The sequence below is a fragment of the Spermophilus citellus genome, assembly GCF_964194105.1.
Source record: "Spermophilus citellus genome assembly, chromosome: 3".
Taxonomy (NCBI): Eukaryota; Metazoa; Chordata; class Mammalia; order Rodentia; family Sciuridae; genus Spermophilus; species Spermophilus citellus.
The window spans coordinates 226,371,846-226,388,498 of NC_138184.1; the positions used below are offsets into that span (position 1 = coordinate 226,371,846).

General features: G+C 55.1%; 1 protein-coding gene and 1 long non-coding RNA gene across 3 annotated transcripts in view; both read right to left on the reverse strand.

Moving 5' to 3' along the window:
* SMARCD3 (SWI/SNF related BAF chromatin remodeling complex subunit D3) overlaps nt 1-13,078 on the reverse strand; it is a 32,789-nt gene extending 19,711 nt beyond the window's left edge. For both annotated transcript variants that reach the window (XM_081287276.1, XM_081287275.1), the window contains exons 1-2: nt 12,994-13,078; nt 11,104-11,245 (exon numbers count right to left, since the gene is read on the reverse strand). In XM_081287276.1, coding sequence (XP_081143402.1) covers nt 11,104-11,142 — 39 coding nt within the window. In that variant the 5' untranslated portion in view covers nt 11,143-11,245; nt 12,994-13,078. The remainder of the gene's footprint in view (nt 1-11,103; nt 11,246-12,993) is intronic.
* Nucleotides 1-16,653, reverse strand: part of LOC308643142 — a 90,014-nt gene that overhangs the window by 28,153 nt on the left and 45,208 nt on the right. The gene's annotated exons all lie outside the window — the stretch shown is intronic.

The window sequence follows — 16,653 nt, forward strand, 5'->3', positions numbered from 1 at the left end:
TGAGCAGTGGGGGTGACAGGTGGGGTCTGTTCTCAGGTCTTGACTGATGGTATGCCACTCCCAGTTCCTGCAAATCTTTGTAACTAAGGCCAGCCAGTGCTCCCTCCCTCCCCCGTGTGATCGGCCAGTGAGAGGTAGCAGGTGGGGAAGCCTGGGTTCTTGTCTTTGCCACTGTAACCTGGTAATCTAGTGTGGCTCAGGCCAGGGCTTGGACAATGGGGCCTCACTGCCCTGCCCATTGCTCCATTTCTTCTGGAGTCCTGTCCTCCCATTGCCCCCCATTGGGTCTCTGCAGGCTACATGGTATGATGGCTCTTAGGTTGGGCACTGGAAGAAGGTTTCTCGACTTTGGAACTGTTCACATTTTCAGCAGGATGTTTAATATGTGCTCTACCAATGAGCTCACCCCAGTCTGAGATGATTTGCTATCAAGTCTCTTACATTGCCAGGCATGGTGGTGCACGCCTGTCACCCCAGCAGCTCAGGAGACTGAGGCAGGAGGATTGCAAGTTCAAAGTTAGCCTCAGCAACTTAGTGAGGCCCTGAGCAATTTAATGAGACCCTGTCTCAAAATTAAAAAAAAAAAAAAAAAAGGGCTGGGGATGTGCTCACTGATTAAACACTACTGGATTCAATCCCTGGAACCAAAACAAAAACAGAAAAACCAAGACTTACATACTGTCCTACATTCTGAGTGATGTTAGAAGTATCCCCGGCCTCTACCCAGGGTAACCAACAAAATACTCCAGACATCGTCCCTGATCTCTGGAGGGAGAAACTGCCCCAGGTTGAGAACCTCAGCTCTAGAGTCGGGTATTCTTGGGTTCAATTCCTGCTCAGACACTGAGCCCTAACCTTATCCTTTCCCTTCCTCATCTGCAAAACAGGGAGTCCTGCCTCACAGTGGCTCTGAGGTGAGAGAGCAGAGTTCAGCACAGCCCCCCAAAGAGCTCCCCTAACCCACGTTATCAGCTTCCCATGCCACTACCTGGATTTCCAGTGGGCTAGGCGGCCACTGACTTGCCTCCTCTCCAGGCTTGGCTAATCCTGGTGCCCACTGGCTCCAGCCAGAGGGTAGTGGAATCTGGGAGCCCTCCAACCCCTTCCACTGTGGGGTACACATGAGGGGTCAGCCCCAAGATTCACAGCCAGGTGATTACTCAGAGTGACTAATGGGGGTGGGCTCCTCGAGTCCCCTGCGGAGTGTGAGTCCTTCCCACCTGTGGGAGGTTTCCCTGCGGAGAACAGCCAAGGCCAGTGTGCAGTGCCAGCCTCCACACGCGAAGCCTACAGCCTGAAACTTGGTAGGGGCTGTGCCAAGGCGGTGGGGAAGGAGGACACTCAGGAGCCATCATGGCGTGAACTGCTTGGACTAAAACCCAAGAAGAATCCGCAAGGCCTCTCGTTGGGCCTGGGAACTGCGGGCAGAGGCATCTGAGGGAAAGCGGGCCTCCCGCGGCACCGAGCCTCCTCCCCACAGGGAGCTCGGGCCAGAAGTGCTACCATTCCTCTGCGGGGCCTAGCTCTGCCTGCCTTAGGACCCCTCGGCCCTTGAGAAGATGACATGGATGGAGGGCTTTGTGCCAGGGTGTGTGCGGGGCACCCTTGGAGGGGGAGCGAGCGGAGCCCAGGAGGTCTCTCAGAACAGCAGCACCTGAGGAGAACCCGAGCCCATGACGAGGAAAGGCCCGTGGGGCGGGGTGCCCACAGGTGCTACAGGCTGCTGTGCTCTCGGGGCCTTGGTCAGGCACCTCTCTGAGGGCCAGGGAGAGTCACCCCAAGATCCAAGCTTTATCTTGGGGAGTTTTACGAATGGCGACGGGCAGGACTAACGCTGGTACCAAGGACAGCTGACACACGTCACTTGCACTGCGACCATGTTTGAAGTCTTGGATGGACGTCAGCTCAGTTAATGTGAACACGCCTTACCAGGGGACCATGAGCATTTCATGGGTGGGGACACTGAGGTCCAGAAAGGCAAGGTGACCTGCCCAAGGCTAGTAGTGGATGCAGCCCATCTACAGACTGTGTTCTGGCCCTGCTGTGGGAGGCTGGTGGGAGGCTGGTGGGAGGAGGTGGGGGTGCCCCAGATACTCCTGCTAGACTGATTTATTTTTAATTTTTAAAAAAGCAAAGGGGGTTCTGAGGTTTCAAATCAAGGCTGAGCCTGTAAACTACAACTTCGAACCTGAGAGGGAGCTGGGGAGAGGGGGACAGAGAGGCAGAGTGTCCCTATGTCTATGCAGACCCTACCTCTGCTGCCAGGGGCCTCTGCTCCCATTCCCAGATGTGTCCACATGTCCCTGCAGCCCTGTGTTTGTCCCCCAGGTTCCACCTGCAGGAGTGCCTTCCAACCCTCCTCCCACTCAGCTGCAATCCCGCCCATTCCCAGGCAGCTCCAGGGCTCGGGCTTCCACGCTGTGCTGCGGAATTACTGACATTCTCCTCTCCTGGGCCCTCCCATCCACTCCTTAGGCAGGCTTGTTGATTTCACCTTGAATGACCTCTCAAGCCCTTCATTTCTGCCGCCCCCTGCCACCATCCTGGGCCAGGCCACCACCACCTCTCTTCTGGACCCACCTCTTTTTTTATGTTATTGTTATGTTTTATATATTTTCATTTATTAATTAATTTATTTTTATGTGGTGCTGAGGATTGAACTCATATCTCACACATGCTAGGCAAACCCTCTACCACTGAGCTACGACCCCAGCCCGGGACCCACCTCTTCATCCTGTTCTCTCTCCAACTTGTTCTCCACCCTGTAGCCAGAATGAGCTTTTAAAAAAATCTAACTAGGACCACGGCACATGCTTGCTTAAGATCTGACAGTGGTTTCCATTGCAATGACAGAATCTAAGTTCCTTGCCAGGGCCCACAGGGCTGAATTTGCCTGGTACCTGCCCTCAGCCCTACCATCCCTACCAAGACCTCAGACTTATTGAGTTCCTGTCACCTCAGAACCTTTGCATATGCCATTCCCTTGACCCGGCATGATCACCCCTTTGGGGCTGAAGGTCAGGTTCCCAAAGGCAGAAGTTGGTCCACAGAGAGGAGCTGATGTTAGTTCCTACCTGGGAGGTGTCCCAGGATGGCAGCAGCTTCTGCCCATCCCAGAGCACAGAGTGCATGCAGTTAAAGTCCCTCAGGAAGAAGCCTTCAGGCCAGCTAGAGCCTGGGTGAGGAGCTGCGTGACTCTCCCAGGACACAGAGAGGCAAGTGGGCCTCCGTGGGCTGCCTCCTTCCCCCAGAACAGAGGTGACACAGGCGAACAGTAGCACCTGTGAGCTCTGGGAGCTCTGGGGGCTGCACCTGTGCTTCTGGTTGAGGCAGCATCAGCAGCCAGGGTAGAGCAGTGGTAGAACTGGCTGTAGGGGCAGGGTTGGGGGCCAGCTGGGCAGAAGGAGCACTGATTGTCCAGGGTAACCATGGGCACAGGAGGCCAAGTCCTCCCTCTGTCTCTGCAGGTGGGGAACCCAGGAGCCAGGTGAGAAGCCAGCATCCCAGTGTCCAGCAGCCCAAGGTCCCCTGTGGTGGGTGTGGCCCAAAGATCCCCTTCACTTCCCTGAAGTTCCAGCCACTTGGAGCTCGTCTTCTCCCTCTCCCACAAGGTACACTTCCAAACTCTGAAGGCAGCAGTCAGTCCCCCAGCGTGGGTCGCATTATGTTTCCCCAAAGCCCGTGCGGTGGAGTCCTAACCCCCAGTACTTCAGAATGCACCTGATTTGGTCCTTAGAGAGGAAATCAACTCAAAGCCAGGTAATCAGGGTGGGTCCCTGATCCAGTATGACTGGTGTGCAGACCGAAAAGGGAAGGGTAGGCAGGGGCAGATAACGTGAAGTGGCAGAGGGAGAAGACAGCCACCCACAAGCCACAGAAGCCTGGGACAGTGTGTGGCTTCACTGTCCACTCTGTGGTACTGTTCTAGTTTTTTTTTTTCAAACCCAGGACCTCACACACGTTAGGCAAGGACACTCCCACTCAGCTACCCCCATCCCAGACTGTGGCGCTCTGTTACAGCACCCTGATGAAATGATTCACCCCAATACCTCCCTTTGCTCCGCCCGCAGTGGTCTTCATGGGGCCTGCTGGACAGCCATTCTCCACTCTGGCCTCCCCTCAGAATGGCCTCTGTCAGCACAGGGTGGGCAGACTGGGGGCCAGAGACAGCTGAGTCTCTCGTCCACCACCTCCCAACAGGAGGACCCAGGGGCCAAGTCACACGAACCTCTCGGAGCCCCAGTCTCTCACCTTTCCAATGGGCACTGTCACCTTACTAAATGTCAATGGCAAAACAGTAGTGAGATGTCACACGTGAACATTCTCATTAGGTCACAGAGTACTGGAGAAGCCATCCCACGCCTGTTGACCACCCAGCCCACTCCTAGCCCTCACTCCTCTTCGCTGATGTGCTCACCACCACACTCCTGCCCTGGTAGACTCAGAAGCAGACACTTCTACTTATTCCTGTGAATCGTCATCGCAGGAGAATTAGCCCAGTACTCTGGTGGGTGGAGGGCTTCGGAACCCCAGGTCTGAGCACCTTCCATGAATCCAGGGAGCGTGACCATCAATCTTCATCCAGGTCTTTCCTGAATGTCTTGAAAAAGGACAAGCAGCAGGACTCTGCAGACTAACCTACACCCTTTGCTCTTCATCTTCCATCTTACAAATGTGCTCGATTATAGTGACATCTGGCCAGTGACCTGCTGCAGTGTCAGGGCAGTAACTTGACATCAGCCCTAGTGGGAGTACTTGTGCTACAACTCAGCAGATGACACAAATCAGGACTCTGCTGTGCTCCCACTGCCCTGCCCAGAGCCGCTTGTTAAATAGTGACCAGCACTTCACTGCCTCCGCGTTTATGATCATACCCCGAAGACGATGAGATGTTCTGTCAACCTCCTTCCAATGAACGCCTGCATCTTTAGGGAGCTTAGCCTGCCAGACAGTCCAATCATGCACTATTTCATGGGGTTCTAACTCCCCAAAAGTTGAAAGAATGGATGTTACCATACCCACTTTAAAGACAGGAACAAAAGGCTGAGCGTGTTCTCTCATGATTGACCCAGAGCTGGGCACCAACTGAAGGTGAATGGGGCTTAGACTCCCATTTTCTGATCCTAAGGCCAATATCCTCTCTGAGTCACCACCCCCTGCTCGCTGGCTGTGCAAGGTGGCCCGGGTTTCCTCAGCACCACTGCTCTGGAGGCAGAGAAGGTACACAGGTCCAGAGGGGCATTCCACTCAGCCCCTGGCCCCTCCTGATCAGTATGTCACTGAGGACCGAGGGGCAACACCTCTCCAAAGGGACCGCTGATCTCTTCTTGAGGGAGGGTCCTCAGGTTTTGAACTAGGCTTTGCATTTTGTGTGCAATTTCATTGTTGAAAGAGGCCACCTCAAGTGGCTGAGCTGTTAGCGTAGTTTCTCAAGCTGGGCCCTCTGACGCCCGCCCGGGGGTTCTCGAGTTCTTGGTGAGAAATGCTGGCTTGGGTTCTGGGCTGAGGGACAGAAGAGATGGCAGGTGACAGGTAATGGTGAGGAGGTCAAGGTGGGTAACACAAAGTGGGTAGGGCAGATGGAACTCACTTGCCTTGGTCGTGTCTTAAACACTTTAATTAGGCACCAACCTTAAAACTTGGGAGATTTCATGTGAAAAGAAAAAAAAAAACAGATTTCCAGAATATCTTAAAAAATTAGAATGCTGGCACTATAAGCCCACCAACGAACTGGGACACAATCAGATGGAGCTGAGGAAGGGCTGTCCCTTTTGGAGGAGCTCTTCTTTTCAGGGGACATGGCAGAAGGGACATTCACAAAGGGCCTGAGTGAGGGCAGCATTTACTACATTCACTCCTTATTCCCTGTTGTAGGGGATGAAAATCCAAATGCTCCTGGGGGCCCAGTAATTAATGTAAAGGAGTGGGATGGACTTCCTGTAAGATGTGAAGTGGCCTTTGAACTTGCACCTCAGGGCTGGGGCAGGGCCTTACCCTGGGTGGCCAGGGGTGCCATGTGGGCAGTGTGAGTGGAGGCTAGGACCAAGGAAAACGTGCTCAGGGCCTACAGATGGCGCCTATTGCAGGAGTCTGCCAAGCACCACATTTCAACCCAAGTGTGACCGGGGGCCATATGGGAATCCATCCCATGCCTAGCCTTATGCAGAGGGGCAGAGCCCAGGTCACTGAGTCCTTATAGAAAGGCCGATGTCTCATTTTGCAGACGGGACACGTGGCCTGGCTGGCATGGGGCAGTGCTCACCTAACAGACCCACAGGTAGTGAGCGGCCTGCAGGCCTTCAGGAAAGAGCACATGAAGGGGCAGAAGTCAATGTCCCTGGGAGGAGGCAGGGCCAGGAGAACCGCCTCCAAGGGCTTTCAGGTGGCTTGGCACAGGAAGGGTCTACTCTCTGTGACTCCCAAGGTCCAGAGCAAGGCCAGGGGAGGAAGATTCTCCATCGCCAAGGCAACACCTGAAGAGGGAAGAAGCTGGAATATGGAGAGCCTGCCGACAGGGGACCTGCCGGAGGGACCTGCCCTGTGAGTTAGGAGCTCCTGCATGGAGCAGTTCAGATGTCCATGTGCTCGGGGGGAGGCCAGCAGCACAAGAGCACCGGAGTCACTGTCAAAGCCACCTCACCTCATTTGTCTGTCCCACCCACCCGGCCTCCTTTGTCTGTCCGTGCAGAGACGTGTGCGGGCTAAGCATGTGCTCCACTCTGAGCTGCACCCCAGCCCTGGGTTTTCTTCTGAAGGAAGACAAGGATGGTGGGAAAGTGGGGGCTTGAGGGGAAACTGAGGCAAGAAAAGTTCTGGTAAAAGCACAGCGCAACCCATGCCTTTAAAGAGCACCACAATTAAATGTTTCAATACATCCTGTGAGACTTCAGATGGTGGGACTTCATTCCTAATCAGGGCTGGGACAAAGTTGGGAAGGAGGGCCACAGAGGGACTGCAATGAGCCAGGCAAAGGGAGCCAGGTTGGGTGTAGAGGCAGAAGGGACATCCACAAAGAGCCTGAGTGAGGCAGCAGCTGGAAGCCATGAGGAGCAGCCCAAAGGGTCCGGGCTTCTTCAGGAAGTCCAACCTGCCTACCCCGTCCGGTGGGGGTCAGGAGCAGGCACCCAGTTAGGTGGCTACCTCAGGGGTCTGGCAGAGGACAAGAGTGGCACGGACTGGGGGAGGGTGGCTTGGGAAGGAGCAAGTGGATGGAGTGGGGATATATGTGGGAAATAAAACCCAGTGGAGGGAAGTGGCCCTTGTCCCCAGGAAGGATATGGACTTGAGCATTGATGTCACTGTCCAGCTGTGTGGCTGGCTCCCCGCGCTGCTGAGGGGACCCCACCCTTTGTCCTCAAGTGTCCACAAGGAAACTTCTACTCTATTCCCCAGAAGAGGAGACCTCGGAATCACCCCCTGCCCCTCTCTGAGCCCTTTCTCCTGGTGGGTGATGCTTGGCCTGATGAGGTGGGAAGGGTCTGACACAGGACACATCCATCGCTCTCTCGGGGTGGGGGACTAAAGGTTGAAACCAGGGCTATTTTCCCTGTGGCCAGCCCTTCTCTCTTGGGGAGTCAGCCCAGTATGGACCATCTGCTCCTGTTCCTGCGTCCCCAGGAAGCAAGCCAGGAGGGGCACGGGGCCTGCCTTCCACATGTAGGCCCCAGGGTCACGCCTCCTTCTCCACTTCCCCTCTTATGTGTCCCTGACCCCTCTGCCTAGCTCCCGGTGGGTTCAGGACCTAGTGGGTAAGGACTGCCCTCCTCCAAACTCACCTGCTGTCACACGTGCTGATGGAGTTCTTTGTTTTCTATAGCTATCCTCTCAGCCAGGAGAACTGGCTCTACTTAATTCTCAACTGTGGAAAACCCTCCCGCTGCCCAATATTTATTGGAAACGCTGTTGTAAATATTAACACGGGGAGTATTTCCTGAAGGAGGCAATGCACTCCTCTCGTTGCTCTCCGTTTTTTCTTTGGAGTAAGCAGGGTCCACTATATTTATTTGGCTGGACAGTATTGTGCCAGTCCTTGCCGTGGCCCTAGGAAGTTGTTGGAACATTGTTGAGGACACTGCTTAACTTTGTCACACTGTGTCCCCTTTATGACATCCAGAGGAGATAGGACCAGAAAACCACAGTGATTTGAACAAGTGGTTTGGTTTCCGTCTTAAGAACAAGGTGACTCATGGCAACAGGGGTCTTGGGACCTGAGGGTTGACATTTCGTGCACTAACCTCACCCTTAGGCACTGTGTGTTTCCCCACCCCACCTTCCCTCTGTCCCGATTCTCCCATTAGGTGTGCACACCACCACTCAGGCCCTTTCTGGAGTGAGAGGATGCACCGTCTCCCCACCCCTCCCTCAGCACCCTGCTCCCCACTCCAGGCCCCAGAACGTTCTTCAGTCTGGAAAAATGATTCGCGTGGGAGATGATCCAAGTTTGTAAATTCCAGCAAAGGCATGTGTGGGGAACACGCTCATAAGGCACATTCTCAAATTCCCTGGAAGTAAGTTTAGGTCACAGAGAAACTGGTTTCGCAGCCCAGGAAGCAAACCAAGGGAGCATGTTATCCCAGATGGCAGCCCAGCTGAAGCCAGCCACAGCCCTCTCAGATGGTCTCTGGCGAATTACCAAGGGTTCCTGCGCCCCTCACCACCTAGCGATACTGGGAACAACAGCCACGGTCTCCACAAGATGTCTCCCAGTCACCAGAGGCTTGCTATGGCCTCAGGTGGGCCCCTCAGCTGCAGCAATTCCAGAGGGTTTGGAATTCCCAAAGCCCAGGGTCCTTCCCCATCTACCTCCCGGTCCTCCCAGGGACACCTCCCAGGGACACCTCCAGCTCATTACCTCTGCTCACTAACAAGGAGCACTCACTTGCAATCACACCATGGGCGAGTGCATGACAGCTTCCAGCTGCTGCCCGTCTGTGCCACTCATGCCCACCATCCCTGGCCTGCAGCGGGGGCTCGTCACCAGCATTCAAATGCCTGAGCATGTGCCTGGGCCACCAAGAGCCTGCAACTCCACACTGAATGAAAGCCGATTTTATGTTAATGTGATTCCAATATCTGGGTGCCTTGCCCTCACGGCCTCATCTCTCCCAGGAATCATCCCATGTCCAGGGGCCAGGAGGTACCCGCGGCTACCAACTCCTGTCCTCTCAGACCTCCTCTCCACGCCCCCAACCCTTCAGCGAAATCACCCTCTTCCAGCAAGAACAGCGCTGGGCACACCTCCTGTGGAGGGACCCCTGTAGGGCTCAACTGAGGCTACCTCCAATAGGCCACCCTTTACAAGGACCTGCTACTTGGAGGGCCAGCTCCTGCTCGTATCCCGGGGATCTCAGCAGCCTCCCAGCCAGGCTTCTCCCACAATTGAACATGGCGTCCACCCTCAGATACCCCAGAATTTAAATCCTTTGATTTAGGAAGAACATACTGAATATACCAGTGATTCCTTTTCTATGGGATCTACGCTTAGATCCAATCATAGCAGCTGGGTGTGGTGGCACATGCCTTTGATCCCAGTGACTCTGGAAGCTGAGGCAGGAGGATCGTGAGTTCAAAGTCAGCCTCAACAACTAGCGAGGTGCTAAGCAACTCAGTGAGACCCTGTCTCTAAATAAAATTTTAAAAAGGGCTGGGGATGTGGCTCAGTGGTTAAGTGCCCCTAGGTTCAATCCCTGGTGCAAAAAAAAAAAAAAAAAAAAAAAAAGCCAACCTCCACAGACTTGAGAATAGATCCACAATTCTGCTAAGGTGCCAAAAGGTACCAAAAGATTGTAGGGAGGTGGGACTTTAGTTTGGGGACCTGACTTTCTTGTGGACAGTGGCCTGGGGCTTTGGGTGTGGACAGGGCATTCCTGAGCTACACATGTTTCTGCACCAGGCAACTGGCACTCACTGCCACCCTATGTGGCTCTAATCCCTTGGGGCCAGGCAGCAGCCAGAGCCCAGCACTATTTTACCCTTGGCCTGGGCCCATCTGGAGGCTAGAGGGGAGAGAGTACAGGAGCAGCCGCAGGAGGGTGGCTTTCTTTGTCCCCTTTGGGGGAGGAGGAAGCTGAAAGAGGCCTATTCTGTCCCTTGTCCCACAGCACCAACACCCCCACCCGCCCTGTCTTCTGAGAACCTCTTCAAACTACACCTGTTCAGGGCTCTCCTGGTGTCCCCTCCACAGTGTGAAGCCTGTTCCATCTGGGCACTTTCTGCCTGGTTGCCTGTCCACCCTCTTTCTGGGCTGGAAGCGCCCAGCTCATCGGCAGGTGGGGTTGGCCAGAGTGACAGGTGGGCCATGTAGCCAGACCCCAGCTTCAGAGTTGACTCTAACTTCTTCCCAGGGAAGGGACTGCCTTGGCAGATGGCTCTTCTATCCCAAGCCCTAGTGCATCCCTCTGGAAGGAGGGGGCTGCTGTGGGCCTAGCCAGGTGGTCCCCCCGCTCACTTCTGGAGAAGAGGCTCAGGAGGGTCCAAGTCACATGCAATGGCTGAGGGAAAGCTGCTGAGCTCAAGGCCCACTGGTGGCACAGCAGGGCCACCACTCGCCCTTTCACGACACCAATGCCTGCTGGGGTATGTCTCAGGGGAGGTTTCTGAGCCCAAGTTGTGCCAGGGAACCTACAGCTTCCCCCAGCTAGCAGAGCTACACAAGTGGGTGTACGTGTATGTGTTCACCTGTGGGTGTGCACAAGATGCCCGTGCCCAGGTGAGGGGAGAGACGGTGTCTCTGGGTGTCTGGGCAGGGAGAACATGGAAGAAGCCAGAGCCCCAGACCTTTTCCACAGAAGCCAAACATGGGTTCCAACTAGTGTGTTCCTGGCTCAGAGTGGCTTTGAAGGGCAGGACCTGGGGACACCAGGAGGTGAGGGGGACACTCACAGGAGGTAGTGCAGGGATGGAGAAGTGGCACAAATGACAGATGTCAGCAGGGTCAAGGAGGGGGCTCCAGCCTTGGGAGGGATGAGGAGAGGCACTGCACGGGCACTCAGGGGTCCAGCGGGCAGACATGGGAGGGACCACGCGATGTGGCCAGGGCCAAGAGCTGGCAGACTAGAAGGGTCAGAGCTCCTGCTCTTGGCTTTGGAGGAAGGAAGAGCCTACCTGTACCACGGTGGGTGGGTGCTGAAGGCCTGGAGTCATAGATGGCAGGGTCCTGCAACTGGGTGAGTCATCCAGTGCCCCCTCGGTGCCCGGGCCCAGAGCCCACCACGCCTGTAGCACCAAGGGCCATTCTGAGGAGGATCTGAAAGGAGAGGACAATGGGAGGGGTGGGCTGGATCTTGAGCCCCCAGGCAGATTCGAAAGGGCCTCAGGAGGCTGGAGAGGAGGCCAAACTCCCTGGATAGGAGGTCTGAGGAAGAAGACAGGAAATAGGTAGGAACCAGGTCTAGAGGGACAGCAAAGGTCAGTCTGAGGTTGAGTGGCCCACGGAAGAGCATGGGGTGGGCACAGTGTGTGCCAGATGCAGGTGAAGATGGGCCCAAGGGTCCTTCCTGTAGGACAGAGAACTAGAAAGATAGGAGCTGAGACCACCCCCGCAGCCCCAGGCCTCACAGGGGAAAGCGGCCTTGGGCAGAGAGTAGGTGGAGGGAGGGCTGGGCTTTGGAAGTGAAGGAGGCTGACCAGCGGGGATGGTGACTGGCACCAGGGGATTCCCAGGGGGGGTGGGCCGGAGGTCAGTGTGCTCCGAAGCTCATCCAGGCCCGGCTGTGTGTGGCCTCCCGGTTCTGTCCAGAACCCATCCCCTAGCTTCTGTGCCTAGAAGAGCAGGAAGATCTAGGGCTGGGGTCAGACTCAACTTTTGAACTGAAGTCCCCTGGGCCTGGGAGAACATGGTGCTGTGGGCCTGGGTCTGGGGAGGGAGTGGGGTGGGCTCGAGAGTGTTTGGGGTCACATGTACAATGTGGGCAGAGGGGGGGTTGGCCATGTGTCCCACGAAGGCTCCACTGTGGTAATGGCGAGGAGGAAGGAGGATGAGGAGGGGAGGAAGCTGGAGAAGGGGCCCTGCCCAGCAGGTAAGGGTGGGAAGGTGTGTGTGGCCCAGAGACAGCTGCTGGAGCTGACAGGAGAGGAGGAGGGTGAGAATAGGAGAGGGGTTACCCCATCCAGAGCTGGGGGAGGTGCCCCGAAGGAAGGCGGGGGACAGAGGGACAAATGAACTGGAGAGGTGTCCACGGAGAAGGATGCCAAGGTGAGCCTGGGAAAGTGCCAGGGAGGGGCAAGAAGGTGCTAGGTAGGGGAGATGCCAGCCAAGGGGGGCCAGAGGGGTGCCCGGCTGGGGAAGGTCCTAGGTAGGGAAGGAGGGAGAGGGTGCCAGACACGGAGTCAGAGGGAGAGGGTGCCAGGAGGAGCAGGTCTGGAAAGTGCTAGGCAGGAGGGAGGTGCCAGGCAAGGGGAGGAGGGTGGTGCCAGACAGGGGAGGAAGGGAAGGTGCCAGGCAGGACAGTGCCAGACAGGGGAGGAAGGGAAGTGCAGGTGGAGGGAGGGGAGGGAGCCATGGGGGTGGAGGGGAGGGAGCCGGGCAGGGAAGAGGAGGTGGAGAGTGGCCAGTCAGGCAGGAGGTACCAGGGGGCAGGAGGGAGAGGCACTAGGCTGGGGCGGGGTGAAGAGTCAGGAGTGGGGGCAGACATCGGGAAAGGAGGACGTGCCAGAAAGGGAGAGGGAGATGCCAGGTGGGGCGAGGGGATGTGCCAGGTAGGGGTGTGTGCCAGGGAAGGCATAAGAAGGGATGCCAGTTAGAGGACAGAGGGGATGCCAGGCAGAGGGGAGGGAAGAGATGCCAGACAGGAGGGAGAAGGGGGACATGCCAGGCAGGGAGGAGGGATGCCAGGCAGGGAGGAGGGATGCCCGGCAGCCAGGCAGGGGGAGGAGGAGGATGCCAGCAGAGGCGAGGCGGGTACTGCCAGCAGGGAAGGCGGGGGCGCTGGCGCAGCGCGGCCGGGCGGCGTCCTCGCCCAGGGCCGTGGGGGCCGCGCGGCGCGGGTCGCTCACCTGCTCCCCGGGGACCCCGGCCCGGAGCGCGATCGCCCGCTCCCCGCTCGGCGCTCGGCTCGGCCCGGCGCCTGCGCCGCTGCAGCCCGGAGCGGGGGAGGCGCAGGGAGCGTCTGCAAAGAGCGAGGAGCTTAATAATGAGTTAGGGATCGGAGCAGGAAGCGTCGCCCCATCCATCCGTCTGCAGGATCTCATCTCAGAGTCAGTCGTGGGCCCTTGCCAGACCCAGACAGGTGGGGCGCGTCAGCCTCTACACAGACATGTCTTAGGTCTGCACATGCACCTGTATACCCACGATCACACGGAGCCAGAGCATGCCATGTGGCTGCACTGGTTACCCACACTGAGCACCCCCCAGCACACACGGGTACCAGTGAGAGCACACACATACACACACACACACACATTCAGTCAGAGCATCTTATTTGGCCGCACACATTACCTACACCAGGGCCTCCTTCACACACACACACTACACACACACATGCATGCACACAGGTGTGCACATGCACAGATCCACAGAGCAACATAATGTGACTGTGCACATTATCCACGATAGAGTCCTCCCAACCTACACACAGGTGTGCACATACAGGAATTCACAGAGCATCCTAATTGATGCAGAGGTTACCTACACCTGAATGCCGCCCCCCCCCCCCCCATACATGATGGCCACACTCTCACATGCAGTTCTGAGGGTGAGCTTTGCTTCTGGTCCAGCTTCAGGAACAGGTCTCACTATGTGGCTGCACTCATTACCCATTAAAAAAAGTCTTGTCTTTTTATGTACTGAACACTTTGGTTCTATCACAACTGGCCCTTCTTGCAAGTACTTACACATACATGATATAATTGTGGTCCAGAAGAGCTTCACTGGTGTCTCTCTGAAGGGATCGGAGAAACCTAGGGAATCCCTTTCCCAACTGCAGTCAGATGAGCCCAGCTCTGGTCTTCTGGTCACTGTGGGCTCTTCCCAGAGTCCTGCCTCAAACCTCTGACCTGACAGCAGTGTCCAGCACACAGTGGAACTCAGCTCCTGCCTGCTGAAATATTCTACCCCTCATTTTTTCTTGGTTGTAATGTTTCATTTATTTATTTATTTATTTTGTACCAGGGACTGAACTCAAGGGCACTCAACCACTGAGCCACATCCCTAACCTTTTTTTTTTTTTTTTTTACATTTTTTAAAATTTAAGACAGTGTCTCACTAACTTGGTTAGGGCCTCATTAAGTTACTGAAGCTGACTTTGAACTTGCAATCCTCCTGCCTCAGCTTCCAGAGGAGGATTGCAAATCCCTCCTGAGGGATTATAGGTGCCTGGCTATTGTCTTAATTTTTCAATTGTGATAAAACACACATAAAATTTACCATCTGAAGCATGTTTTAGGGCACACTTCAGGATTGTAAAGTATAATCACATTATTGTGTAACCAATTAGCAGAACCCTTTTCATGACCACAAGCTGGGACTCTGTACCCATTAAACAATAATTTCCCCCATCCCCCTGGCAACCTGTGTTCCATTTTCTATGAATTTGACCATTCTAGGGACCTTGTGTAAGTGGAATAATACAGTGTCTGTCCTTTTGTGATTGGCTTCTCCTCACTCGGTCACATGGATAAACCTCAGGATTCACCCATGCTGTACCATGTGACAGGATGCTCTTTCTTTTTAAAGGATGAATAATATTTCATGGCATGTATATGCTGCATTTGCCAATTCATCCATCTACTCAATGACACTCAGATGCTTCCCCCTCCCAAGGGTTATGAATCGTGCTGCTTTACAGCCTTTTAAAGGACACCTACCTCAAAGGGGACAGAAACTGCCCCCCTGCTCTGCCCTGGAGTAACCGGCTCAGTTCTGCCCCTGCCCCTTCTCCTAGCACCTGTTTCTATTTTCAGGACCCTCCTCCCCTTCCCTGGCGACTCAGAGGACCCACCAGGGACTTTTTACCCACATCTTCTCACTTTCTGCCCTTAATCAAAACTGACTCTGGGGCCTTTTCTTATGAAGGGAACGGGGTCCATGCTACCCAAGCTGTCCCTCCCAGGAATATTAGCTTCAAACGGGACACTTCTGGAGGGGCAGAGCTTAGCAGCCCAAAGGAATAAATCTCCAGAGGCAGCACTTGGACACAGGGTTGGCCGGGAGGGAAAGGTGGAATGGTTTTCCCAGTGGCCTGCGGGAGAGATGGAGAGCTGTGGGAATCGTGGGATCTGAGGGCTTGGAAGGCTCCTCAGGACCCAGATCCTTATGCCTGGAGGTCAGAGCTACAGCTTCCCCTTGGGTCTATTGAGAAGCAGTGCCCCCATCTCTTCCCTCCTCCACCACTGGCTGTGAACCTCAGGATGAGTCTGGAAGAGCCCCTCCAACAGGACGGATCATCAGTTCGGAAAGTGAGGAGGGTGGCGGGGAGCGCAGCCAGCCAGCACCCAAGTGGAGGGCGACAGGTGGTCTGCCCCTCGGTGCCACACCCCATGGCCTTTCTTTTACTCCTCCTACTCATAGCCAGCAAGGAAGCCTCACGGGGACCTTGACCAGGCATAGCCCCTCCCCAGGACCTCCAGGGGGCAGAAGGTTTCTATCCCAGCACTCAACACCTTGTTTCTAAATAACTGTCCCCTGGTGAGTTGTCCCCTGTCCTCTGACTCCAGTGAGACCTGCCAGTCTGGACACCTCAAGGCCCAGCCCAGCACCAGGCATGGAATAGAAGCAGACTCAGGCAGATGAGTGGTGGCTCGGAGTGGCCCATGGGGGTCCGGGAGGGCTGGGCTGGCTTGAGGCAGAGGCTGGAGAATGGGCAGGGTTGGATGGGGCTAGAGTTGGGGAGAAATTCAGCCATTCATAATGTCTGAGGTTGTTCCCCTCAGCACTGCTTACCTGGCAAGAATTTGGAAAGGACCTCATGTTCCTCAACAGGTGACAGGTGACATTAATCCCAAGATGGGTATAAACAGGTGACAAGAAATTGCATCATTTAATGAATGCTTTCAGGCAAGGGGGATGTAGAGGAGTTTCAGTGATACGTCAAGGAAAAAAAGCAAGATGTACAGAAAAGTGTGTAAAGCACACTCATGGGTATGAAAGTGTGTGCTTTGAGCATGTGCATGCGTGTGTGCCTACAGCACGTGTGTGCACGTACGCTTCCCCCCGGAAGAACATAAAAACATCTGGCTTCTCACTCTGGGTTTGAGAAATGTATAAACATAGCCAGGAGCCGTGGTGCACAGGCCTGTAATCCCAGCGACTCAGGAGGCTGAGGCAGGAGGATGGCAAGTTCAAAGTCAGCCTCAGCAACTTAGTGAGGCCCTAAGCAACTTAGGGAGACCCTGTCTCAAAATAAAAAAAGAAAAATTTAAAGGGCTGGAGATATGGTTCAGTGATAAAGCACCCCTGGGTTTTTCTGCACCTCAATACAACAACAACAAAAAACTCCCTCCACCCGAACCCCTGGTAACCGCTGATCTCCACAGTTCTGCTTCCGAGGGAGTGCTGTTTGGTTGACTCTTAGTACGGGGCTTTTTCAGATGGGCTTCTTTCACTTAACAATATATGTTTAAGTTTCCTCCATGGGTTTTTGTGCTTGATAGCTCGTCTTCTCAGCTCTGATTAAGACTTCGCTGTAAGGATGTTCCACTCTATCAATCATGTTTATA